Genomic DNA, 27,981 nt, shown 5'->3' with positions numbered 1-27,981 from the left:
CCAGAGTGGGTGCCATCTGCACACAGAGGTATTTTCTCCTCTTGCCCAAGTTCCCCCCCCTCAGGGTCCAAGGTAAACTATGGACACTGGGTGATGATGATGTGTCAATGCAGCTTTACCAGTGATAACAAATGGCCCACTCTGGTGGGGGTTCTTGACAATGGAGGACTCCATGCAGGTGTGGAGACAGGGTGTATAGGAGAAATCTCTGTCCCTTCCATGCAAGTTTGCTTTGAACTTACAACTGCTCTAAAAAATAAAATCTATTAAAAAAAACACAAATAAACAAAGAAACCCCACTTTGTGGGCCAAAGCAAATATATCTGTGGTTCAAATTAAGCCGCAGACTGCAAGGTTATAATTTCTGGCATATTTCATGTTACTTGACATTTACTGGGTATTTACTCAGCTTTCTGCTCATGTATGCATCTTTTTCTTAATCTCAGGCTCCTTGCAGATAGAAATCGTATTTCGCCCCCACTCGCAAGGTGGGGCACTGAAAACCTTTTGAGCCTGCGGGGTGGGGACGAATCACTCCCCAAGCAGGTACTTACTTCTGACTGGCCTCCATCTCCAACAGGGCGGACAGAGCTGAGGTTCCCTTCTTCCCAACTGGGGGGCCGGTTGACTCAAGGGAGTGTGTGGCAATGGGCCCGGTCATTTGTAAGCCTTTCATGGCGGTCCCTTTCTAAAGCAGGGAAGAGGAAACACGGCCATCAGCCACAGTGGGCTCCCTCAGTGGATGCCACTCGCAGTCCAGAGTGTGCCTTCTGCATCCATTGTGCATCAGGTCTCTGGGAATCTAATTCACAGAGGCAAGCAACACAGGCCCTTGTTATTCGGTAAATGCTGAAAACTGCTGTTTGCTTGAGCTGAAGGTTCGAATGCCTATTGACTCAAAACAAACTGCCTCTTTGAGGTGGATTCCACAGATCATTTCACCCTTGTCCTGGATCTAGGAAGTAAATAATACTTTATCTAAGTCACAGAAGAAGAAACTGAGTCCCAAAGAAGTTAAGTGACTTATCCCGAATCCCACTGGAGCTGGAGGTCAAGCTCTAATCATCTGGTTTCAAGATCAAAGCTCTTTCCATCATGCATGGTCTTCTGGAAATGTTTCCTTCCTTCCTTTCTTTCTTTCTTTCTTTCTTCCTTCCTTCCTTCCTTCCTTCCTTCCTTCCTTCCTTTCCTTTTCTTTTTCTTTCTTTTTCTTTCTTTCTTTCTTTCTTTCTTTCTTTCTTTCTTTCTTTCTTTTCTTTCTTTCTTTCTTTCTTTCTTTCTTTCTTTCTTTCTTTTTTTTGAAATGTTTCTAATCATAAGCAATGCTGTGTACAAAGGGTAGCCAGTGTACAGGGAAGAATACTGAACCTGGGGTTAAAAACACAGTTAGTGATACAACATTACTCACACTGAAAAGAAATGAACTACTGAGACGAGTGACAACTTGGATGAATACCAGAGGCATTGTGCTGAGTGAAAGAAGGCAGCTTCTCAATAGAGTACATTATATGATTCCGTGCATATGACTTTTGGAAAAGATGACTATATATATAGTGACAGAGAACAGACCAGTGGCTGCCAGGAGTTAGAGATGGGGGCAAAGTGTGACTATAAAGGGTGCCATGAGGGGTTTTTTTGGAAGTGATAGAACTACTCTGTATGCTGATTATAGTTGTAGTGGTTACATGAATTTATACATCTGTTAAAAGTTATAGAACTGTACACACACACCCAGAATTCCAGATCTGCCCTTTGTTGCCTGGGTGTCCTCAGACATATCCCAACCCCATGAGCCTCAGTGTCCTCACTGGGTAGTGTGTGGGTGAATGAATGCCCAAGGTGCTGGAAACTTTAAAAGTGATAGGACAGTAAGCAGGTACTGCTGCCACTACCCTCTTGAGTGACTTTTACTCAGTAACCCAGCGGGAGCAGCCAGGCTTGACATGGGGTCTCACCTGGGAAGCACATGAAGGAGCTGTGTGTCCTCAGATGCCACAGAACACTGTCACTGGCTGCCTGGTACCCTATCTCTCCCTCCCTCACCCTGCACTGGAGGAGAACACAGTCATTTGGATTTAAGATAAATGCTGGGCAGTTGTAGAGTAAATAAACTGGCCAGAGAGAGGCCCCCGACACAGGAAGAAACCAAGCACAGTCCCCAAGGGGCCCACGGAGCCCTACCCGCATCATGCGATCTGATCGATGTCGCCTGCGGATCCGGTTCAAACCTTCCACAAAGCGGATAAAGCCATCCAAGAGCTGCCACTCCTCCTCGTCTGCCCGGGGCCTGTCCCCATAGATGTCGCAGTGGGCTTCCCCTTCTGTGATACGCTTAGTGGCAGTGACACAGGCTGGCAGCAGCAGGAAGCGGGTCCTCCAGAACTTCAGAGACTCAATTAAGCTGTGAAGGGCCAAAGGGGGAAAAGAGGGTGGTGGTGAACAAAAGCAGGTTAATAAAAGTGCTCCCAGGGCACCTGGGTGGTTCAGTTGCTTGAGTGTCTGACTCTTGGTTTCAACTCAGGTCATGATCTCAGGGTCATGAGATCGAGCCCCGCATCAGGCTCTGCATTCAGTGGGGAGTCTGCTTCTCTCCCTCTCTCTCTCTGCCCCTCCCCCTGCTCTCTCTCTCTGTCTCTCTCAAATAAAAAAATAAATCTTAAAAAGAAAAAAAAAAAAAAAAGCACTCCCCATGTAGGTCCCATCTCAACCCTGTCCTTGGCGTTGGTATGTGAGGGGCCATCTCCCCTTGCGTATGTGTTCGTCTGATGCTACATCTCATGGCTTCATTCGAAACACAAGGTCTAGAGGAAGACCATGGAGGGTACTTTTAATTTACATCCCAGAGATGTCAGGATGCTTCTGTGTACCTAGACCCAGTGGGGTTGTGGCTTTTTATCATCACAATCATAAATCACACACAGAAATCAAAACTCAAACATGAGACACCACAGGTAGTCAGGAAAAGGTTAAGAACGTGATCTACACTGGCATTCCATCAAAGAGCACTTCATCACGGAAGTTTCTATCACTGCTGTGTTGTAGTTAAACGTGCACAAAAGGCAGCACTTTAACAATCCTTCAGCGTACAGTTCTATGCCATGAAGTACATCCACATAGTTGTACAACCAACACCACCACCCTCGTCTCTGAGTTTTTAACTAACGCAGATGTGCTTTTGTTCTTCCGTGTTTTCTAAACCAAACATCATCTTGTAATCAGAAAAAAAGGACAGATATGTTAAAAGTCAGGCACGCCCAAGGTAGTTGCAATGGACAGCCAAAGCATGTTCTCTGACCTGAAGTCCTCAGAGCCAGCAGAACAGATATACTGATCCAAGTAATTCCACTTGTACTCCTCCAGCCGCTCATGGGAGAATTCCACCCAACAAGAGACAAACTCCGAGTCTGAGTGGGAAGGACAGAGGCTGTAGGTGTAGTGGATCTGGGCAGATTCATAAGGGTACCTGAAAAACAGAGGGCATGTCCAAAAGTCCAAAACAGAATCACTCCCTCCCACCCCCTTCTTCTGGACCTTTCCATTTCAATACAGTTAGCACCATCCTTGGTATTCAATCCTCAAGTGCAGTAACCAACTCATCCTGGGGGACTGGTAACAGAAATTTCTCAGTTCTTGAACTTTGTCATTCTTTTATCCTCCCATTCTTTATTTTTAATTGGCTTGCTAAGAATCAGGCTAAACATTATAAGCTGAGTCAAGTACCTTTTAGAGGCAGGTGAGTTACAACGGTAAAATAACCCTAGAAAACAAAACAGTAATTCCAAGAAAAGGGAAGCCAACCACTCAGCCTATCCTGGTTTTAATTATGTGTCACATAATTCACTATATGCACAGTATGTTTTATAAACAGAAGTTAGGATGTGGACGCAATTCAGGTCAGTAGCTGAAAACCTGAAATTTCCAAGGACTCACTTAGGAAGGTAACGTGTCACTGTGATCATCTTATCCTTCAGAGTCACTTTGTGGAATGTTCTGCCCATACTCAGCCAGTACTGGTCCTCCTCCTCAGGGCGGTTTCGGGACACAAGGCCTAACAAAGGGGTGAAAAAAAATCATTTCCTCCATCTGGTTGAGGATCATTCATTTAACAGGCAATAGCTTCTCTTCCATACACAGTCAGAAGAGGAGAAACAAAAGAAGCAACTCTTTCTCTTGAGGGGCAGTTTCATGCAAAAGACTTATTTTTGGTTAAAAAAAAAAAAAAGTCCTTAAGTTGGCGGAATTTTCTGTTACTAAACCAGCCAGCAGCAGATTAGAGCCCAGAAGTGCTGATAGCAACCAGAAGACGCACTCACAGATGAACAGCCTGATTCCTCAGGCTCTGAGAAGGAAAGTTCTGGATTAGATGTTAATAGGCGAAGAGTCACCTCCGGGACTGAAATGGAACTCCACTCCGCACAAGCACAAGCTCCCACCCTGGCAGTGGAGGTCCTCCCCCCAGGGTGGCAGCCAGCCTGGCGTCAGCTTCCATGACTCCCACACCGCAAGAACCCTGCTTCAGTCTTAAAGGACTCCCATCCTTTCTTCAACAAACATCTGCTCCTGTTGCTTTTTCTGCCTTCTCTTCCTGAGCCACCATCAAGATCCAATGGGTCATTTGAAGTCACGGTCAAAGGCCACTTCCTCCAGAAAGCTAGCAGAACATCAGCAGTGTGAATTCTACCCTGGATGTGGCTCTACATGTATTTGTCTCACATCCTGACAAACTGGAAGTTACAGGAGGCCGGGGCCCAAATCTTGTTTGTCTTTAAATTTTCCATAGTACCTGACAAAGTGCCATGCCCACAGCAGGTTTTCAAAAAATATTAGCTGAATTGAGTTGTGCCTCAGAAAGAGGGAAATTATGAGGAATCAAGAAAAATACAAGCTTTCAAGAGAGTAAAAATAGTGCCTTGATGGACAATGGAGCCAAGACAAGATTCCCATGATCTCGAGATTCAAGAGTCCCTTCGTGCGGTTCTGAGAAACAGTCACACAGCGCAGGTAGCATGGGAGTTGTCAGGACGAGAGAATACGGCAGAGGTTGAAAGGTCCTTCATCGGGAATGTGGAAATTTCCTAGGTGATAGCAGCCAGAAGCAGGCTGCCTGTAAGAGTCCAGGCTTTGACTCAGAGGACCCCGGGTTAAACCCCAGCACTTTCATTTGCCAGCAGTGTGACCTTGGGTCCCAAATCTCCAAGTCTCACTTTCTGCAACTAGAAAGTGGGCTTGTGTCTGACTTCAGCTCAGGTCATGATCTGAGAGTCCTGGGACTGAGCACCATGTCAAGTGGAGAGTCTGCTTGTCCCTCTGCCCCTCCCCACACTTGTGTACTCTTCACTCTCTCTCAATTAAATAAAATCTTAGAAAAGAAAGAAAAGGAGAGGAAAGAAAGAAAGAAAGAAAGAAAGAAAGAAAGAAAGAAAGAAAGGGAAGGGAGGAAAGAAAGAGAGAGAGGGCTTGACCCGCATCTCTGTATTCCTTCTTTCTTGCAACCACCTCCTGCTGGCTGTCAGGAAGACAAGGTCATGGGATAATGTTCATGAGCACCTAGCATAGTACTGACCCCACTCTAAATTAGTTCCTGTTTTTATCCTGCACAGCACTCTTTACAATCTGTGATCAAATAAATACTTGTGGCTTAATAGTTCAACGACTGTCACACCCAGTAGACAATAAACTTGGAGGACAAGGGCTGATGATATTCTGTTCACTACTGGAACAGGGTCGTCTCATAATCAGTAGTCAACAAATCTTCAATCAGATGCAATCTCACTTATGATGGTCACTTTTTCAGTAATTATAACAACAATGATACCATTTCTGTTACTACAGGAATAAAAGGATTAAATTTACTGAAGGAGAAAAATAGCTAGAAAGGGTAGAGTCAGGTGAGTGGATTCTGGCCAACTAGCCATGACATAAGGCTCATGAATCAGCCAGAGCAGAACTGGATGCCGGAGGAACTATGAACCACTAAGGGACACTGATCAGCTATTCTAGAGAAAAGTAGGTAGGAAGGCGGGATGGGGCCATTGACACTAAAGGTGAATTCATTCCACTATTCTTGGGATAAAGAACAAAATCCTTTCACATGGCCCTGTGAGGCCTGGGTCTCCTGACATGTCTGGACACATCTTTGGCTTACTCCCTGTGCTCCAGCCCACCAGTCTTCTTTTTGGTGCCCAGAAAGTGTCACAGTGTCTCCTGCCACAGGGCCTTTGCAAATACTAATCCCTCTGCCTGGCATGTTCTTCCTACCTACTCCTGCCCACCACTCCCAACCTGCTTCTCTTCCTAGTAACTCCTGCACATAGTTTAGGTCTCACCTCAAACACCACCTCCTCAAGGAAGCCGTCCCTGACCCTCCAGACCAGATCAAGTCCTGCATTAAATATTCTCATAGTCCTTTGATTTTTCCCTCACAATCTTTATCACAATGAGGAATTATATTGCATAGTTTGACTAATGTTATTTTTCCTCACTGGGCTATAAATGCCCCACAGAGCAGTAGCTTCAAAAATACTGTTGAATGAATGAGTGAACTCATATATTTATTGGTTCATATTGTTGTACACCGGGCACAATGGTTTCCGTTGTAGAAGATGAAGCTGACAGAGTCCTGGCACTCAGGAAGATTACTATTCAGTGCAGTCTAGAACATGAAAAAAAGGCAACAAGTGATAAATATCATAATGGGCTTTCAAAGAACATCGAGAGGGAGTTCAAAGCTTCATCATGAGCAACGAGACCTGGACTAGATGGACCAGCAAGCTCCCCCTACAGGTCCACACTGCTTTGATCCTCTGGCCCAAAGTACTTTAATGGAACCAAAGATGATCTGAGGTTTTGAGCTGGGAGTTGAGGAGAGTGGGGAGGCTCATTAGCTACAAGGAGGAAGCAGAAGACATGGTTACTCATGGACTGTTCTGGGAAGTGATCACTGCTTTCTGATCCTAGGCACCCACACTTTATTCTCTCTACCTGACTTATTTTAGAAGACCTCTCCAGAGCCTGGCTGTAACTCAATGGGCCTCACTGAGTCTGTCACTTATTAGTCTCTACCACTCACAAATGATCCATGCTTGCTTCATCATGCTAAGCTTCAGTGACAAACAAGAGAAGATGAATCCAGAATGGGGGGGGGGGGTAGTATAAATCCCAGGTTTAGGTAACATCTGAGAACCTGCTGTGTGCCAGGTACTGTGCCAGAAATAAATATCGGGTCTAAAATATTCACTATGTACTTTGATAGTTCAGGCCTGGCTCAGCCTGCTATTCCGAGGTGTTGCCAAAGCCAGGCTGTGACATTCCTGAACTGGGTCGTATCCCCTACCTTAAAAGGAGAGCAGTAGATTAAAGAAAGTTTTAAAATCAATCTGGGCCCAGCAGAGACTTTATTCCTCACGTAAAAGTAAATTTCAGAAAGAAAAAAAGTTTTGTTGAAAAACAATTATTCCTGAATTTATCTATTCCCTATCATCTTGAGAACCTACTCACACAAATTTAGTAGAAAAGAAAAAAATCCCAGTCCAAGGAGAACAACTCACCTCGGCTATAGAGTGGGCTGCTGCTCAGTGGGGGTGGGACGGCAGGGTTGGGTTTCTGCGCCTTGGGCTGCACGATGATTTGGTAGCCCTGCATGAGACGCTGGCAGATGAACTCTTCGAACACCTGCTGGGCCGTCATCTGCACACCCTCCTCGTCCCTCCTGAGAAAGCAGACGGTTGTTCACATGGATATGCTTGGTCCTGGGCAGACTGACACTCAGACGCCACACTCCCATCCTCCGTTTTCCTTTGACTCCACAAGCCAGCCCTGATAACCATTCCATGGGGGTTCGTAAAACTAACAATCTATAAACCAGTTTGGGGAAAAATGATCAGTTCCAAGAGGCAGAAGAAGAAGGCAGGTGATAGCTAACAGCTGTTCCTAGAACAGCTCAAATAGCTAATCTTAGAAAAAAACATCAGCTCTAGTGTGTCCAGAACAATAGGAGAAAAAGCATCAACGAGGAGCAATGGTTACAGAAGGCATAGCAACAGAACCTTAAAGAAAACATTGACAGTCATTGCTTCATAAAATTCTCGAAACAGAAAAGGAAGACACAGGTTTGAGAACACAGTGTTTTGATGCCCATCCGAAACCCTCCTCTGACACCAACCTGTCGATGTCTGCTTCTGGAAGGAGATCGTAACAGCCCTCCGTGTAGTCGTTCTGCAGGCCCTGGCGGTCAGGGAAGTAGTCGGTGGTGAGGGGGAGGCACGCCGGAGTCGTGAGAGACTTCCAGTCCACTCCAACTGTGCAACAGAAGCCTGGCACTACAGGGGGAGCAGACAGTGTCAGAACTGCCTCGTGTAACAGAGGAGAAAGGTACGTGTGGTCACCAGGGCAGGTGTGGGACGTGGGTGGGCCGGGGGGAGGAGTTCACAGTGAACGGTGGTAAAATCGCCAGGGAAGGGACGGAGAAGAAGAAAGGGGATGGGGGAGGGAGAAAGAGAGAAACAGAGTTTGTTAGACAATGCAGTGCACGTGCTCATCCAATCCCATCATGCAAATGGGATTCACAGCTGGTACTTTTCATTTTCTGCTGATCTTAAGCTACAGCCACAATGCCAGTGAGGTTACTGCAGTGCAGCGCAGGCAGAGTTACATGTGGAAGCAAATCAACATTCCAAGAGCTCAAGCCAGAGCCTCTCTGAAGGACTGCAGAGTGGCTGGTGGGGAAAGAAGAGCTCAGCCAGACTTGGGAGCCAACAGCACATGGTAGCAGAATTTAGGAATACTTTCAGAATTGTAAAAATAAGTCACAGATCCAAAAGGGTAGGAGGAGAAATCAAGGAAGGATGTCTGGGAAAGTTACAAGGCCAGAACTTCAAGAGACAGAGTTTAACAATCTAGAAAGGAAAGCTGCAATCAGCAGAGTGGGCCCAATCACATGGGTCTGTTCTGAATTGCCTGCTCTTTGGTTAAAGCAGGGTTTCTCCACCTTGGCACCACTGACATTTTGGACTGGATAATCATTTGTTGTGGGGGGCTGTCCTCTGTATTACAGGATGTTGGAGAGTATCCCTGGACTGTACTTACTAGATGCCAGTGGCATCTCCTGGTTGTAAAAACCAAGAACATCTGCAGTCGTTGCCACATGTCCCCCCGGGGAGCAAAATCCTTCCCCAGTTGAGAATCACTGAATCAAGGTAATGGGGCAATTATCTCTTTAAGTGATTTAACCAAAGATTATTTTTCAAATCTCTAGACAAGGGAGCAATCTGAAGCGGAAACACTCCATGCCTTTGCCTCTGAGTCTCAAGCGAGGGACACCTTCAACACTTTTATCTTTTCCAGAGGGCTAATGCGGCTTACAGCGTGATACAGCCCTGTTGTCTCATCAGCCCTCACGTGGCCTCCTTGGAGCAGAGACTGCGACATCATCGACACCTTTAAACACCTGGCCAAGCCGAACCTCCCAGATGTTACTCCATCAGAAGCCTCTCTGCTTAGGGATCTTTCCACCATATAGTGACAGAGACATACACACTACCCAATACAACAGAGTCCCACTGAACCCAGAGTTGAAGGACAAGAAGAGGACCCGTGCGCTAAGTCATAGTGGGGAACTTGCCCCATGCAGCCACCACTGCCTTGGGAAAGATGATTTGACCTGCAAGAGGCCTAACTCTATGGTCTACACAGGTCTGGGGTATTTTGTTTGTGTCTGAATTCCATCTTAGTGTGGTAAGGACACTTAACATGAGAACTACTCTCTTAACAAATGTTTAAGTGTACAACACAGTATTGTTAACTTGGGCACAGTGCCGTACAGATCTCTAGAATTTAGTCATCATGCGTAACTGGCACTTTACACCACTAATCAGCAGCTCTCCACTTCCGCCTCCCCTCAAGCCCCTGGCAACCACCATTCACTCTCTGATTCTATGAGTTTGACTATACACAGGCCTTGTTAACTTATCAACACTTCAAGAATTGAAAACACAACCCAAAACAGCCCAACCGATCACCCCAATTTCCCTATATGGCATATGAAGGTGTGAGTTTGTTCCTAAGTCCTTGTTGGGACCAGGAGCAGAAGGAAGACATTGGATCAAAACCAGAGTGGTAAGACAGCTGTAGCTTTATGCCCTCTTAGATTGTTCTGGCTCTCATTAGCTTCCTGTCCCTCAGGATCATAAACATCTTTCAGAAATGTTTTCTGCTGGGCACACACAGAGATACAGAGAATTCAAATGCCTGGTCCCAAATCCCATGGTGAGAAAAGCTCCTGATTCTTAGTTTCATGGTGTTCTTTCCCTGGGAAAAGACTGTGGCCTCTTTTCCAACTCCAGTATCTTCCGGCCCTACAAAGACGGCCTCTGAGGAGGACCCATTTCAAAACCATTAACAATGATAAACACGGATTACAAAATCCAATGCTAGGGTTGTACAGAAGAAACAGGCTCATCTATTCATTGCTGGAAGCGTTTTGGAAAATAATCAACCTGCCAACCGTACTTGGGGGAAATATATTCCAAGGATGTGAAGGGAAAGAAAAGATATACCCACTGCATCATGTATTATACCTGCAATCTACATTATTGCTAAGAAACCAGAAACTACCCAGATGGTTGCCAATAATAAATGATTATTCAAACTGGGATGTAACGTGTTTGATACTGCTATTAAAAATGACTAATACAAGGTGCCTGAAGAAATAGCAAAAGGATTATTAAGTTAATCATAAGTGGGGGAAAAAAGACTCGATGTATCTCTCTACTGGTTACAGCTAAGTAAAATAAAGGCTTTCAGGTGCTAGGATTTTTTTCTGGTACTTTGCTATTGTAGCTATTTAGAAGTGCTCTTCCTGCACAGATATTTCAATAGATAAAGATGATTTAAAAAAATGCAAACAGTCAAAAAATTTCAACTACAGGTATGTAAACAGTTCCAGTCCCTCTTATTCCTTTGTTCCCCAGAGCCATCACAAGGCCTTTTAGGGCTAAGGCCAGCTCTGGACCCGCATAAGGACCTCATGGGAATTCCGTTACCTTTCCCACATGCCCTGAATCATATTCCAGAACAGGTTATTTGGCCACCTTGCCACATTGCCTTCTGGTCCCCCAGAGATGTGTGGACTGCCCACAGGGTTCCCCCTTGCTTCCTCATGCCCTGACCACCCCCGCCCTGACCCCATCTTAATCAGCTGCCCCCTCTTACTTGGGTCTGGAGAGGTAGAAACACTGTCCTCTAGAGAATCCTTATTCTGAGTCCTAGGATTCATACCTATGGAAAGATGAAAACAGGTTGTTTTAATAAGGCTCGTTCTGCAGACAAAGTTCTGGCCAGTTACAGTTGAAAAAGCCCAAAATTATAGCTAAAAATAAAAATGTGAACCAAGTACAAATTCTATGCTGAATATTTCAAATAGCACAAAAGAGTCAATCAAAGAAAAATGAGCGATCTAAAATTTGGGAATGAGCCAAAACTTTACTCTGAGGTTATCAATACCACTCTTTGCCCAGTGACACTGTTAGCATTCACATACATGCCCACACGCACTTAAACATGCACACACACACACACACGCCCAGCAAAAAGCAACCAACCACTTATGTTAAGAAAATGAACACATTTCAAAGTCACTTCAACTAATGGGAGAAATTTTTTGCAAATACAAAATGACCCACTTAAAGTTCATTTCATTCATCAGTCATCCTTATCATCTGGAATTTTCTTCCCCAAATCATGGCTTTCTGGAATATGACCTAGGACACATCAAAACTCACCACTTTAAGAGAAAAACAATGTTTTTCCCTATCGGTGGTCTGAAAGGAAAAACAGAAAGATTCTTTGAAATGCAACTTATTGCCTGAAAAGTAACAAAATTTTAAAGTACATATCAATACTTAAATGTCCTTTTCTAAACATATATATTTACTAGAAAATTAGGATACTATAAAAAAGATTGAAAAAATCCTGTCAACTGTGGCTATCTGCGAGAAAAAGGTGGAGGAGGTAGTGGGAGGTAAACCAGAACTTGTAGTTTTTATTCTAAATACTTGTGTGTCATGTGACTCTTTCATAACAAGAATAAATATGTATAAATCCCTTGTGAAATCTTTGAAAAGACAAGCTACAAGATGGGAGAAAGCATCTGCAAATCACCTATCTGGCAAAGGACTTGACCCAGGGTATATAAAGAGACCTTAAAACTCAAGACCAAGAACACACAGAGCCTGATCAGAAATAGGGCCAAAGGTCTGAACACTTCACTAAACATATACAGAAGGCAATTAAGCACATGAGAAGATGCTCAACATCCTCAGCCAGGAGGGAAATTACCTCTACAGACCTCTCAGAAAGGCTAAAATGACAAGTCACACCAAGTGTGGATATGGATATGGAGCGATGGCAGACCTTATCCATTGCTGGCAGGAATGCAGAATGGTGCACCACTTTGGGAAACAGTTTTGTGGTTTCTTTAAAAGTTAAACAGACAAAAAAAAAAGTTAAACACAGGCATGCCTGGTTGCCTCAGCTGGAGGAGCGTGCAACTCTTGATCTCAGGGTCATGAGTCTAAGTCCTATGTTGGGTGCAGAGATTACTAAAATAAATAAACTTTAAAAAATACTAAAATAAATAAACTTTAAAAAGCATTCTGAGCAATAGGAATAGGCGCCCCTAAAATTAATAATTTTTTAAAATTTATTTGATAGAGAGACAGAGAGTGACAGTGCACACAAGCAGGGACAGTGGCAGAGAGAAAGGTAGAAGCAGGCTCGTAGGGCTCGATCCCAGGACTCTGGGATCATGACCTAAGCAGAAGACAGATGCTTAACTGACTGAGCCACCCAGGCGCCCATAAAATTAATAAATTTTTAAAAATTTAAAAAGATGGCACTTGGCCAAAACAATTTTAGAACTTCTTTTTGGGGGGCGCCTGGGTGGCTCAGTCGTTAAGCGTCTGCCTTCGGCTCAGGGCATGATCCCGGCGTTATGGGATCGAGCCCTACATTGGGCTCCTCTGCTGGGAGCCTGCTTCTCCCTCTCCCACTCCTCCTGCTTGTGTTCCCTCTCTCACTGGCTGTCTTTCTCTCTGTCAAATAAATAAATAAAATCTTAAAAAAAAAAAAAAAAAGAACTTCTTTTTTGGAACTGCCTTTAGATTTTTCTTTTTTTATTACTAGTATTAGAATAAGAAGATAAAACTTATTAAGTTAGACAAATAAAGTGTTTCATTTTATTCAAACCACTGCTATGAGGCAGGTACGAGGTAGGTACGATTCCTTTTGTACAGACAACCTGAAGCTCAGAGAAGTGAATTAACTTAGGGAAGATCACACAGGAAATAGGTGAAAGCTGCATTCAGACTCTGCTCAACCCTACAGATGCTTCATTTCCTGAACTCTCCATCTGGGCCACCAGTTTTCGGCTATTGAAAATGTTAGCAGTTCTTTGTCAACAGCCAAAAGCCATTTGGAGCTAAATTTTCTGAAAACGCTAGCTTGGCTGACAATATCCATCTTCATGCAAACACAAAGCATGGCTATTAAGAAGCAACGAGGTGGGAGGCACCTGGGTGGCTCAGTCAGCTAAATAAACGTCTGCGTTCGGCTCAGGTCGTGATGCCAGGGTCCTGAGATCAAGCTCTGAGTTGGGCTCCCTGCTCAGTGGGGAGCTTGCCTTTCCGTCTCCCTCTGACCCTCCCCCTGCTCGTGCTCGCAATCGCTCTCTCAAATAAATAAATAAAATATTAAAAAAAAAAAAAAAGAAGAAGAAATGAGGTGGATTTTCTTGTTCAGCCTGAGAACTGGTATGAAGGCAACTGGTATAAATCCAGCCTTCTCAAAGCATTCTGAGCAATAGGAAATTATTAAATATATTACCTCACAGGTTTAGATGCTAAATTTTGTCATTAGAGCATTTTTTTTTTTTTTTAAGAAAACCCAAATCCCGACTGGGTCTGTAAGAACTGAAATTCTTACACTAATAAAGGAACAGTTCAACTTATAACTGCGTGGGCAATTCTTTCAGCTCAAAGAGGCAAACCAATAGGGATTCTCAGAGCAGCTCTGGCTTCTAGGCCAAAAGTAGAACTGTGCCATCTCTAACGGACAAAAGCACATTTAAGGCCACCAGCTTTTTTATGCCACACACACACACACACACACACACACACACACACACACACACTTTACTTTTAAAAAACAGCAATGAAAAATATTTACAGAAAGATATCTGGTGCTCTTTTATGAGGCTCTTCATACACAGTTTTCTTGCAGTTCAAGCCCAACAAACTTCTGCTCCCACCACCTCTGCCTTTAAGATTTTATTTTCTGTCAAATGGACTGGCTATTGGCTATGATGGCCTCACAACTTGAGATGACTAAGGTGAGACCTCATGGTCAATCAGCTCTGCTCCAACCTAACATTCGTGAATGAGACCTCACTCTCAACATTCGAAGCTAGATATTCAACTTGGGGGACAAATGCTGAAAATCGCCATCTTAGCTTTGTCTTTTGACATTTCTTCAGAGTCAAGAAATCTGAATTTTGGGGCACCTGGGTGGCTCAGTCAGTTGAGCATCCAACTCTTGATTTTGGCTCGGGTCATAATCTCAGGGTCATGGGATAGAGCCCCACATCATGCTTTGCGCTCAGCAGGGAGCCTGCTTAAGATTCTCTCTCTCCCTCTCTGTCTGCCCCTCAACCCACTTGTGCCCATGCACATGCTCGCTCTCAAAATAAATAAATAAATAAATAAATAAATAAATAAATAAATAAATCTGTCTTAAAAAAAAAAAAAAGGAAAAGAAGAAGTCTGAACATGTTCTTTGCTTGCTAACCTCAAGCCAAAATGGGTAATCAGTGTGGAGCCTTCGGGACTGGTCCTGGCTGTCATCTAGAAGCCCATGCACGGGGCTAGTCATTTCTCCTCTCTAGGCTACAGAGACGGCACTTACCCACAAAAATCCCAACCTGGCCTGGGTGAATGACTCCGAGGCCCTTTTTTCCAGCCTCAGTGTGCTATGATTTACTTTTTACTTCAGCTGTCAGGCAGCCCCATGCACCTAATACTCAACACAAGTACCAAGCTGCAGATTCTGAGTCCCAATACCACCAGGAAAGAAAGCATGGCATCCAGTTGTTTTCTTTGTTTTCTTTTCCAAAATTATCTAGAGCACTTATCCCCAAAGAACGTAATGACAATGACTGGCAAGTCTTATAAATGGGTGCCCAGTTAAAGAAACAAGAGGGATAAAAATTATCTCCCCAGGGCGCCAGGGTGGCTCAGTCGGTTAAGCGTCTGCCTTCGGCTCAGGTCATGATTCCAGGGTCCTGGGATAGAGCCCTGTAGTGGGCTCTCAGCTCAGCGGAAAGTCTGCTTCTCCCCCCCCCGCCCCTCCCCCTGCTTGTGCTCACTCGCTTGCACTCTCCCCCCCTCAAATAAATAAATAAGATCTTCAAAAAAAAAGACTATCTCTCCAATCTCATCGACCACCTGGTTCCTGCTGGGCAGCATGGTGAAAAACAAGTGAAGAGTACAGGTACAAGGCCCCAGCCAACAATGCTTGAAATGAAATTCTACAAGGCCAAGAGGGAAACCCACAGAGGCACCACTCCTGTGAATCGTGACTCGCATATGAATCATGTCCAAAGGCAAGAGAAAATCTGAGTCACGCTTGAGTGCCTGCAGATGGTGCAAACTGTCAAGCCCAGGAGGTGAAGGTGGGGTCACAGATGAGGTTCTCCTGTTTCTTTTCTATTTTTTAATGAATGAAAAGATAACTAGTTGTTTATTTAGACCCCACTTTGTCCTCAGATGAGAACCTACTGTGACAATTTTGCACTTAAGGAGACCGATCTATCTTTGCACCTTACAACAACCCTGTGAGGCAGGCAGGCAGGTGAAGATCTTTATGTCCATTACACAGATGATGAACTGAGCATCAGCAAAGGCTGAAGGCTAAACTCTAAAGGCCATGAGGGACAGGGCTGGGGCACTCCCTCATCTGCCGTATCATAATGTAGCAGAGGTCACAGGTTCAACCGCACGGTAACCACTAAGCCCAGCTCCCTACAAGAGCGCTTCCCTTTCATCGTTGTTACCCTGCACAAATCTGCTTCAAATAGAATTACAAGTGAATAGCTAGCCAGAGCTCCCTGAGGTGAGGAGAACTGCTGTCTTAATCATTTTGTTTCTTCTCAGGCCTTAGCACAGTGCCTACAGTTCAATAAACATTTCTGGAATGGGTAAGAGTATAGTGAGTTTGAAGAAAGCAAACCGTATTCCATGAAGATTGAGGATGGCTTGGAAGGAAAGTCACTTCAAAAACAAGCAAGGCCGAAAAAGACTATCTAAGCCTTTGAGAAAAGGAATCCAGTTAATTGTTCAGCAAGGTTATAAGACAGGGAAGAAAAGCACTCTTCAGTGGAGGGAAAGCTAACCTCAGAAAGCTTTTAGCATTCATTCAACTACCTGACATGTGCCAGGAACTGTTTTAAGTTTGAAGATACAGCCATGACTGAAACAATCCTTGCCTTGTTGGAGCTTACAATAAAAAAATACAAAATTAAAAGATCTAGTATGGCAGGTGGTATTCTGGAGAAATAATAGGCAGGGAAGATGGATGGGGAGTGCCAGGGTAAAGAGTGGCAATTTGGGTAAGACCTAAAGGAAGGAATAGAACAAGCTGTGGGTAGGATGCCGTATCATTTATCATCTCATCCAGGACACCTTCGAGACTGAAAGGAGACACGATTAATAATTATACAGGACAATGAATTCAAACCAGGACTGTCCTGGGCAAACTCAGACATGTGAACCTTACTCATAAAGCTCTTTGGTGTGAGGGCAGAGCAGAGGGAAGAGCAAGAGAAAGCACCTCAGATGCAGAGTGAGCCTGATACATTTGGGAAACACTTCGCTAAAGTGCGAGGGGAAAGCAGGAGATGAAGTCTGAGAGTAACAAAGGGTCACAAGAGGCAGGGGGCTCTGTCGGCTACTGTGACACCTTTGGCTTTTAATCCAAGTGCACTGGGAAGCCCCCAGAGGGTTTTGTGCACAGAAGTTTCATGATCTGACTTCTATTTTCAGAGGGTCACTCAGAACTGCTGTGCTAGAAATAAACTACATGAAAGGACAAAAGGAGGAAGCTGAGAGACCAGTTAGTGGAATACTGGAACAATCCAAGCAAAAGATGAAGGTACCGGTGGAGGTGATGACATATGGAAAGATTCGAGATACATACTGACAGATCTGAGATTAATTGGCTATTGTACATGGTAATAAAAATTAGGATGATTTTTACCTAATCCTTTCTGTCGCTGGCTAACATAACTGACCAGGAAGCACAAGATCAAAGATGGAATTCAATTCCTATGGGAGCCCAATGCTACAGCCTACCTCCTGATGACCCCCGACCCCTCTGAAAATACATGCTACTGGTCATAAAGGGACGGGACAAACATAAGGATGATCCTACTTAACGCTCTCACCCTGACCAGAAAAAGAATCCAAGGAGCCCACACCTTCTCTAAGAAGCTACACATTCTAGAACATATTTATGTAATTGCACACTTGCATACCAATTAAAGAGAATAATTTTGTGGGCTGTTCAAATGCTTCTCACATATGGCAGCTTGGTCGTGGAAGCACAAATTCATTTGTCAATAAATGTGCTAAACACTGTGAGGAGAAGATGAATAAAGATAAGCTCTTTCAGTCTAGTGCAGAGATAGACATAGAAACAAACACCAGGATCATGATATGCCAAGTGGTACAATTGCGTTATGCATATGGAGCTCTGTGGAAACATGCCTACCATCTCCTGGGAAGAGAACCACCAGGGAGGGCTTCAAAGAGAAGGTATTGTTGGACTTGAATCATAAAGACTGAGCTGATGTCTGCCAGGGAGAATGAGGGTTGAAGAGAGGGGAAAAGCATATTCTGCATGGGAACTACTCCTTGCAAAGGAGTAAGAGGACAAAGATCTTCGGAGCAGCCACAAGCAATGGCTGGAATGTAACATATGCACATCTCATAGTATACCCGACAATGGCAGCCCTCATTCACTGAGCATGCCAGGCACCATTCCAAGCACCTTATACATGGATTATCACATCGGATGATACAGATGATGAAAGTGAGACGTACAGAGGTTACCTGGCCTGAGGGCCTCACTGCTCATTAGAAGTGGAGTCAGGACTCACATCCAAAGAGTCTACAGCCTGAGTTCTTTCTCCACGCATGATGTGTGGAAGTGGTGGCAAATGAGGACACAAGGCAGGCAGGAGACAGGTAATGACCAGCGTTACAGGCCATGAACCACAGGCGGGTTTTATATGTGGGGAGGAGTGGCTGGTCAGATTTGCATTTGGAACTATCTCCTTGGTGACAGTACAGAAGATTAATCACAGGGGACAGGAACAGGAGCAGGAAGATCACTTAGAAGGCTGCTATCATAATCCTGGCCAGAAATGACAGGGGTCTGAACCAAAGCAGTGGCAGTTGAGAATGGAGGGGAGGGGCCAGAGTCAGAAGAAAGAGGGAACAGAAGATGAGGAGGGGGTGGGGAAACCACAAGACATGATTTCCGTTGTCAGTACACTAAAGATGAGGTACTTGGGGTCATCCAAGCAGAGAGGCCCATCAGGTGCATGCATCTATGGTGCAAGAGCCCAAGATGAGGAAGGCTGAACCAGGGATCCAGGTTGTAGCAGACACTTTTCCCATGCATGCATGTGTGCCAGGGAATCTTTAGCTCAGAGGACTCCGTGATGATGTCATTAGAGAATCTTCCACGACCATCCCCAAATAAGGATTCTTTGAAACTTCCTTTTTTCCTCAAAGTAGATTTCAAAATTCCAAAAGACTCATCTTCTGAGAAATCATCTGGTCTACCTTAGCTAACCCAGGCCCAGAAACCACTCCAGGACTAGTCGGGGGTAAATCTTGGTGCTGTTACCACTGGAATGTAGAATTCCCCTGCTTCAGGTCACCAGTAAAACTAGCTCAAACTGTAGTCCTGTCAGCCCCAGAGCAGCCCTCCTTGGTACAACCCACCCCAAACAGCCTGGGAAGTTCAAAGTCTGGGTTCCTATAAAATGGCCCCGTGGTTTAGCAAAATGGAAAGGATGCTTTTATGATATTCTGATGGTACTTTACAGAAGTCTGGCAGCCAAGTGACATTTTCAGAACCCTGAGCGCAGGCATAAAAAGTATCTTCTCCCCAAATTGTTATTCAGTTCATTTTCTCATTTAAAGAGAAAGAATAAAAGAAAGAAACAGAGGGAGAGAAAAAAGAAGGGAAGAAATGAATTAATTATAATCCTTTAGGGATTCATTTACTACCAACTGCTTTTCAAGACTTAGCCACAGACCTCTAGAAATACTGCTGGATGAAGCAACCAACGAATGAAAGAACACTTCATTAAGCAATCTCATGCAACTTCACTTTCGCTACACCTTCTTTAAGCTAAGTTTTAGAAATGCAAGTTAGTTATAGAAAACTAAGACAGAGAAGAGCAGCCCCATTTCCACCCTGCCCCCCAAGTTTTAATGTGTTTCACACTCATGTTGAACAATAGCTGTCCTTTGAGGCTTTCCAAAATCTGCCCTCACCCACCCCAACTCCTGTTCCCCTACATCCTACTCTGAACAGTGTGATCGAAATGAGGAAGAGCAGTCTGAGTCAGGACATGTGGCCATGGGCTTAAGAGACTCACGTAATATCTCTACACCTCTGGGCATTAAGTTGCCCCATGTGCAAAATATATTTAATGGCATATGCCCTCCTAGGATGATTGCATGACAGGGTAGATATACAAGTGCTTCCAGAAAGCATATAACCTGTATCAGTATAAGTTCATACTCTCCCCGCCTCCACCTAGAACCCTCACCGGCTAACTCTCTAGGTAACCAAATTCTATGCCTTCAAGTCTGAGGTGTATGCCCACTTCTTGAAGCAATGATGTCACCCTTCTCTTTTCTGATCTTACCACTCGAACCACACTGTTCCCCTCTGGGCTTCTTCTGATTGTTTTTATGCTGCTGGGTGAGCCCCCTACTCACAGAACTGGAAGCTCCTCCAGAGCAGAGGCTACTCCTGCTGTCCCTGGGGTTACCCTCCACAGCAAGCTCTTAAGTAGCCCTTGGTCACGACTCACTGAGACAGGCTAATGATGAATGCACCTTGACCAATGTGCTCTCAGCTAAAAATGTAACGTGCAGCCCATTTATAATTCCATGCATTATACAGCACTGCTTCTAAATAGGTCACCCAAAATCGTGGCTGAAATGATCCTAAAATAGACTTGGCCCTGCTTTTCTGGTCCCCGTGTCTTTTCTAGATGTGAGCCTGCAACTCTGAGCATCCCAATTCTGTTACCTCTTGGATTGGTTACCTGCACCACTGTTGCTAAGCAGGCTGACAGAAAGCTCTTCTGTTCCACTGAAGTTCAAGAAGGACATGCTGTCACCAGGCTGGCGGGAAGTGCTGTGCCTGCAAAGAACAGAGCCCAGCCACCTGGCTTAATGCAGATCATCACCTCTTTCATCCTGCTCACCCTGTATCCCGGGAATTTTCATCAAAAACAGCTCTGAATATCTGGCCGCACAGGCTGGCAACAACTGGGAGCCGTATCAGAGGCTACCAGGCTGCGGTGCTCAGTATGTGTGCCAGCTCTGGCCTCCTGTGGCCTGCTTATCCTGCCCTGGCCCCCCAAAAACTGCTCTCCCACTGCCATATGGATGGCCTGCCCTTTCTTGTCCTAAGCCTCCCCAGCTCACACGAACAGGAGGATATGACCTGACTGAAAAGAGGTACCAAGTTAAGCTGATAAAGAGGGTCACGCCCTGCCCATATCTCATCCAACCCATGGCATGTCGAGGTGATTGACAAAAGGGCCAAAGACTGCCCTTTGCCAAGTATTTCCTAAAGCATCACAGGCACAGGGAGGCCAGCTGTCACCCCAGCTCATGTTTGTCAAGGCTTAAATGACTTTATTCCTGCACTGACTCTCTTGGATGCCTTGTAACGCATTCAGAACTTGATTTCAAAAGAACTCTTTCTATAAACGCAGGCCTTGATTTCCATTGCTTTTAGCACCAACAACTTATAAATTCAACAGTCGAATTTCTCAGTGACCAAAATGACAAAAGTCACAGACAGACTGCCTGAAACACGCAGCATGAACCACCTGTCTCAGCACTCGTTCTCAGCCTTGGCTGGGGTTTAGACGAAACTCATGCTTGAGGTTTATGCAGTGTGCTTTGAATGAAAGCTACAGCAGGGCCTGGATACATGTGTGGCAACAGTGTCAGGCTATTTGCTTTGCATTTGGCCCAGTGAAAGGAATGGCACTGACAAAGGAAGGGCTTCATCTCATACTGTCCCTTCAAGTCTTAGAAATATAACATTTTGTCAGCAGACTCTTCTGCCGTGGTCCTGGGTGCCAGGGAGCTTCTCAAGGTACCCTCTGGAGCCCTACGCACATTCTCACCTTCCAGCAGCTTCATGATACGCTAACTCCAGCAGCTCTGCAGAGGAGTGAGTTGGGTCCCTCTGCCCGCTGCCCTGCAGCTCCGCCATATTCTGTCGGGTCTGGTGATGGATCTGGATGGCCTCTCCGGATGGTCCTACCCAGACAAAGATCCACTGAGCATCATTCCCACCCAACAGCTAGTGCTTTGTACTTAGCTTTACTCTTCCTTCTTTCCAGCTGCCGGGACATGGGTGCTGGGAGAGACAGACAGGAGAGCACACCAAGGGGAACATTACACACATGACCCTCCAGCCTCTCAAAAGAACACCTCCTTTTCCGAGCAGGACTCATCCTTCTGTAGGGCCTCACGTTTGTCACCCTGTTTACCCTAAGAATACGTTAGGAGCCTCTGTCTCATGCATGTCAAGCTGAGATGCTGTGAAGAAACACTGACATACAGGAGAAGAGGGCCCCTCCCAGGAGGGCTAACACAAACGAAACGACAAGGAACGCATGAGTGAAACACCAATGACTCTGTTAATACATAAGACGGTGACAAGGGTGACTCTAAGCAGCAGAGGATGAGCAAGTGCAGAAAAGACATTGGATGGGTGGGAGAGAAATCACCATTAGTGAAATCTACTAAAAAAATGCTTCCCAGGGAAGGAGAAGCTTCAGAGGTGAGCATTTAGCAAGGTTAGCAGGAACTGAAGGAGAGGGTACCTGGGCAGAAGAAATAAGGTGTGTGAAATCCCAAATGTGGAGGAGGCAAAAGACAAGCAGGAGACCACCGGACGAGCTTGGGGAAGAACAGAACCTCTGAGGATCTGAGGATGGGAGCGAGGAGATGCAAAGTTGGGGAGCTGGGCAAGGAGGGCCTCAGCTATAAGGACTGGGCGGGCAGGAGGAGGAAACAGAGGAAGTGGGGCCAGACAGTTGTGTTTTAGCAAAGGGTGCCTGATGGTTGGGAGCAAGAAGAGCTGGAGATCACACAAGAAACATTAACAGTTCTCCCAAGAGAACTCGAAGGGAGCCCATGGGGATAACAATGTAGGGAAAGAGACACTGGAAAGAAACAAATCATGTGACTGATTATGGCAGGGAGAAGGGTTGGGCAAAGAGGAGTTTGGGAGTGACCACCAATGACAGCCCAAACAACCAGATTCACTCCTTACTTATTTAACTTTTAACAACTAAAAGCAACTGGAAAAGGAAATAATTAGACATTTGCAGGCATTCAGCAGGATCCCTTCCATGAAAAACCCCGGAGTTTCATGCATCTGTTCCTTCCCAGCCCAGTCAGAGCCCATTAAGCTGAAGTTTAATTTTAGCCACAGCTTTATAAAACCTTACTGTCATCCTCTGTAGGAGAGAACACAGATCAAAAAGGATGGGCTAGGAAAAACAGTGAATTTGAAGAAAAAAAAAGTTTTTTTTTAAGTTTTGATTGCTTTTGAACTTTATTCAAATGGAATCATACAGAATGTAGTTTTTTATGTCGGGCTTCTTTCATTATGTTTGTAAATTTAAACATAGGTTTGGATGTGGTTGTAGCTCGTTTTTATTTCTGTAGAGCATCTCATTATAAAAAATAGAACCCACTTACTTTATCCTTTGGTTTTTTTCCAATTTATTTTAACTAAAAAAAACAAAAAACAAAAAAAACGGCTCACCCATTTCTCAAAAAATGTTTTTGTGGTTTTTTTTTTTTCAGTTGTCAGAGACCCCTGAGAGAACACAGAGTAACATAACTTCTGTGTAACCAAGACAATGATATCACTACCAGAGAGAGCTAGGAGTGGAAGGAAGGAACAAGAATGAGGGGCACTAGTCTTAAGAAAGAAAGCAGGTGACAAAGTACAGTCCTTTTCGAACAAAAATGAGAAGCCCTCAGGTTTATACAGCTCGGTAGTTACAAAGCCCTTTCCGAGTGTGTCCTCAAGGATTCTCACAAGAACTCCTGGAGAAAGCAGAATGGCCATGGTTAGACCCATCTCGTGGGTGGGGCACTGGACATGTACAGAAGTTGAGATACTTGAGCAAGGCCCCAGGGCTGGTTAGTGACAAGGACCAGGACTAGCAGCTCCCAGGCCAGGCTCCTTCCTGAGCAACAACTTACCCACAGGAAAAGTGTGCATCCAGCGCCTTCTGTTGGATGTGAGCTTCATGGGCATTCGTGAGGGGGCAAAGGGGTTAATCAGTGCCCGCTGGGGTGTGTATCCCCCGGGTCGAACATGCAGCATGGATTCCGCACTGCCTACGTGGAATCTTCCCGGCGCGCTAGAGTCTCGCTGTGGTGGCTCTAGCATGTTCTCCAGCACATCTGTCAGTTATTGTGGAGGCACAAAGAGAAAGCACAGAGCCTCGGTGAGACCAGGACTAGGCAGGCAATCAGCCAAGCTGACTAGAATCTTGGACATCGTACATGTTAGGGAGTGGGAGAAAGGAGTAAAATCACCAAATTATAATGAAATGAAACATTTTATTTACTTTTAAATACTTGGGAGATGGGCGCCTGGGTGGCTCAGTCAGTTAAGTGTCCGACTCTTGATTTCAGCTCAGGTCATGATCTCAGGGTCCTGAGACTGAGCCCTGTGTGGGGCTCAGTGCTGAGGGTGAAGCCTGCTTGGGATTCTCTCTTCCTCTCCCCTTACCCCTCCCCCATGCTCTCAAATAAATAAATAAATACTTGGGAGAAGGGGGTTCTGGTTCCTAAATTACTGGCCCAATGAAGCCACACCAAAACCTGATGGGGAGGACCACAAACTTTACATTTTAGAAAGGTGAATGCAATGACTTGAGTTGTTTCCCTGGGAGATAGGGTGAGTATATTCTATATGTGGGAGGAAGAATAAAAATAGATATTTGGGGGGCACCTGGGTGGCTCAGTCATTAAGCATCTGTCTTCGGCTCAGGTCATGATCCCAAGGTCTTGGGATCGAGCCCCACATCAGGCTCCCTGCTCAGCAGGAAGCCTGCTTCTCCCTCTCCCACTCCCCCTGCTTGTGTTTCCTCTCTTGCTGTGTCTCTCTGTCAATTAAATAAATAAAAATCTTTAAATAAAAAAAAAATAGATATTTGGTGCCTAGAAGGGCAGACCCTGGCAGAGGTAGCCAATGTGTAGGCACACGAGACTACGGCCCTTTTGTACTGGGGCTAAATAACTTCGTTCCACCCCTTGCACTGTTGATGGGAATGTGAACTGGTGCAGCCACTGTGGAAAAGGGTACAGAAGTTCCTCAAAAAATTAAAAATAGAATTACCCTATGATCTAGTAATCACACTCCAGGTATTTACCCAAAGAAAACAAAAACACTAACTCAAAGAGATACATGTAGCCCTATGTTTATAGCAGGATTATTTACAATAGCCAAATTATGGAAGCAGCCCAAGCATCCATCAACAGATCAATGGAAAAAGCTGGGGTATATACATATAATGGTATATTATTCAGCCATGAAAAAGAATGAAATCTTGCCATTTGCAACGACCTGGATGGAGCTAGAGAATATTACACTAAGCAAAATAAATCAGTCAGAGAAATACAAATACCATGTGATTTCACTCATATGTGGAATTTAGGAAACAAAACAAATGAGCAAAGGAGAAAGAGAGAGAGAAACAAACCAAGAAACAGACTCTCAACTACAGAGAACAAACTGATAGTTACCAGAGGGGAGGTGGGCAGGGGGATGGGGACTAAGGAGTGCACTTGTTATCATGAGCAATGGATGACGTATGGAATTGTTGAATCACTATATTATATACCCCAAACTAATGTAACACTGTATGTTAACTACACTGGATATAACAAAAAACAAAACAAAATAAAATACATAACTTTGTTCCAGCCAACAGAACACAGGTGGAAGTGACACGCTCCAATTGAAGGCCTAGACCGCAAGTATCTCCACTCATGATATCCATTCCCTTTTCCCCTACTGTGCCAACTTTGGAGACTAGTGCTAATGATCATGTTATCCCAGAATGGAAGGAGCCTGGGGACCTAATGAGTGGGTGGATCAGAACCTCCTCCCACTGAGTCAGTGACCTGGACATAAGTAAGCAATCAAATGCCACTGTGTTTAAAAAAAAAAAAATTCTTGGGAGAAAAGAATGAAGAAATGGATGCATCCAGTGTTGACCTGGCAAGGAGGTGGCATGATATTTAGACTTAACCTGTCCTCCATCCAATGGCAGAGAGGTCCCTATTATAGAGATGGAGGCCACAGGCTACATAAACTAAGTGGATCAGAGAGCTAAAACCCACAACCAGCTCCACTGGTGTGCAGCCCATATTCACTAAGCAATCACCCACATTAGAAAGTGGGTCCAAGGGGGAATGAACCATGAGAGACTGTGGACTCTGGGAAACAAACTGAGGGCTTCAGAGGGGAGGGGGGTGGGGGATTGGGATAGGCTGGTGATGGTATTAAGGAGGGCACATATTGCATGGTGCACTGGGTGTTATACGCAAATAATGAATCATGGAACATTGCATCAAAAACGGGGGATGTACTGTATGGTGACTAATATAACAAAATAAAAATTAAAAAAAAAAATAAAGTGGGTCCAAGAGATGCAAATTCCATGGCATCAAGGAATCTCTCTTGTCCACCAATATTTAGCCAATGCCTACCAAAGAACCTGGTATATAGTAATAGTTAATTCCTCAAAGCTGATTTGCATGCAAGAAGAGAACATTCAGATCTCCGTGCAAGCTGTATTTTTCACTGTTAGTTAATGAATTGATGCTCCGGTTTACCAAATAAAAAAGAATATGGTCTAGTTAGTTATCATGAAAATAAAAGGAGAAAACCCAATTTAAAAAAAGGTAAGTTCATGCTTTGAAAAGGATGAGAAATAGGACTAAGGGATAAAGTGGGTCAAATATACGTGTAGAGGAAAGGGGAAATATTTTCTGTGTTATGTTGGGTAGGTAAATAGATAAGACCCCCTAAACGTAGCAGACAAACAGTAAACTAAGGGCCTATAGATTATACTGCCTTACAATATTCCGGTAAATTTGTTTTTGGCTTTCTCAATAAATTCCCAAATATCACTAAAGAACATCAAAATCAATTATAATTTTTAAGAAAACTATTTTCAAAGTTACTTTCAAAGCTATTTTCAAAGCTACAGTGTTATTTCCTCAGAGATCTGGCTTTTAGAGTAACAAAGGTTTTGAAAGAATTAATGTTTAGTTTAATTTAGCTTTTGTTACAGACCCTACTAAGAATATTTTCAGCAGGGGTGCCCGGGTGGCGCAGTCGTCAAGCGTCTGCCTTCAGCTCAGGGTGTGATCCCGGCGTTCTGGGATCGAGCCCCACATCAGGCTCCTCCGCTAGGAGCCTGCTTCTTCCTCTCCCACTCCCCCTGCTTGTGTTCCCTCTCTCGCTGGCTGTCTCTATCTCTGTCGAATAAATAAAATCTTTAAAAAAAAAAAAAAGAATATTTTCAGCAAAATGGGAGTAACTGTCTATGCAAACTTAGAAATTTCCAGAAAGTGGGAAAAAGCTAACCTAGAAAATTTCAAATGTATTCAAATTCCTTTGAATGCTAAAACTAATTAATATAGGTGACATAGATTATATACAATAGTCATGTAATTAGTATCTATTCCTTTCTCTTTCAGCATTTCCTTTTTACACTTTGAGCCAGTTAAAAAACAAATGCACTTTTTTCTGTGGTCAAAAATTTTCCTAGGCCTTTGGCACAGTATATATGGTGCTGGAGCTGATGCCTTCCCCTTCAACGTCCTAGGGCATAGAAAACACTCCTCACCCTTTGGGAATCCTTCCAGGAGCGCAACAGGGGGTAGCTGTGTGTATACAACATTCCTAAGTCAGTGATCAAAAGTCAGAAGGGCTCTGCTTCCGTCTACAGAACATCTTTGAAATTAACAAAATTATAGAGAAAGCGAATGATTAGTGAGAGTGTGTGGCTATCAAGGGGTAGCACAAGAGAGCCTTGTGGTGATGAATAGTTTGGTATCTTAATGACGATGATAATCATAAATAAATAAAGCTACACATGTGGTAAAACTGCCTAAGGGGTTCCTGGCTGGCTCAGTTGGTAGAGCATATGGCTCTTCATCTCCGAGTCATGAGTTCAAGACCCATGTTGGGCATGGTGCTTACTTAAAAAAAAAAAAAAAGTGCATAGAAATACACATGCACAAATGAGGACATGTTAAGCACGTGAAATCTGAATAAGCTCTGCGGCTTGTACCACTGTCAGTTTCCTGGGTTCGACATTGTCTACAGTTACACAACATGTCTCCATGGGGAGAATGAACGAAAGGTACATAGGACCTCCCTGTGTGTGTGTGTGTGCATGTGTAATTTGCAATTTTCCATGAATCCACAATTATTCAAAATAAAAAGTTTTTTAAAAAGTCAGGAGGGGCCTGTAGACTCCAGCTGCAGGTGCTGTTGGATGGCAGGAGAAGATACAGAAAAAGCAGCACCTGTGCTCCTTAGTGCAACCCTAGTTACCTAGCA

The 27,981-nt window shown here is 44.4% G+C and overlaps 1 protein-coding gene across 1 annotated transcript in view; it reads right to left on the bottom strand.

The window, feature by feature from the left end:
• DEPDC5 (DEP domain containing 5, GATOR1 subcomplex subunit) overlaps window positions 1-27,981 on the bottom strand; it is a 120,983-nt gene that overhangs the window by 40,691 nt on the left and 52,311 nt on the right. The window contains exons 22-31 of the mRNA XM_008710586.2: window positions 23,598-23,801; window positions 21,497-21,632; window positions 20,399-20,496; window positions 11,209-11,274; window positions 8,162-8,318; window positions 7,548-7,708; window positions 3,931-4,048; window positions 3,296-3,463; window positions 2,182-2,401; window positions 555-688 (exon numbers count right to left, since the gene is read on the bottom strand). Of these exons, the coding sequence (XP_008708808.1) occupies window positions 555-688; window positions 2,182-2,401; window positions 3,296-3,463; window positions 3,931-4,048; window positions 7,548-7,708; window positions 8,162-8,318; window positions 11,209-11,274; window positions 20,399-20,496; window positions 21,497-21,632; window positions 23,598-23,801 (1,462 nt within the window). The remainder of the gene's footprint in view (window positions 1-554; window positions 689-2,181; window positions 2,402-3,295; window positions 3,464-3,930; window positions 4,049-7,547; window positions 7,709-8,161; window positions 8,319-11,208; window positions 11,275-20,398; window positions 20,497-21,496; window positions 21,633-23,597; window positions 23,802-27,981) is intronic.

This window comes from Ursus maritimus, unplaced genomic scaffold (genome assembly GCF_017311325.1).
Source record: "Ursus maritimus isolate PB19 unplaced genomic scaffold, ASM1731132v1 scaffold_33, whole genome shotgun sequence".
Lineage (NCBI taxonomy): Eukaryota > Metazoa > Chordata > Mammalia > Carnivora > Ursidae > Ursus > Ursus maritimus.
This window is presented reverse-complemented; position numbering and strand designations above follow the sequence as displayed.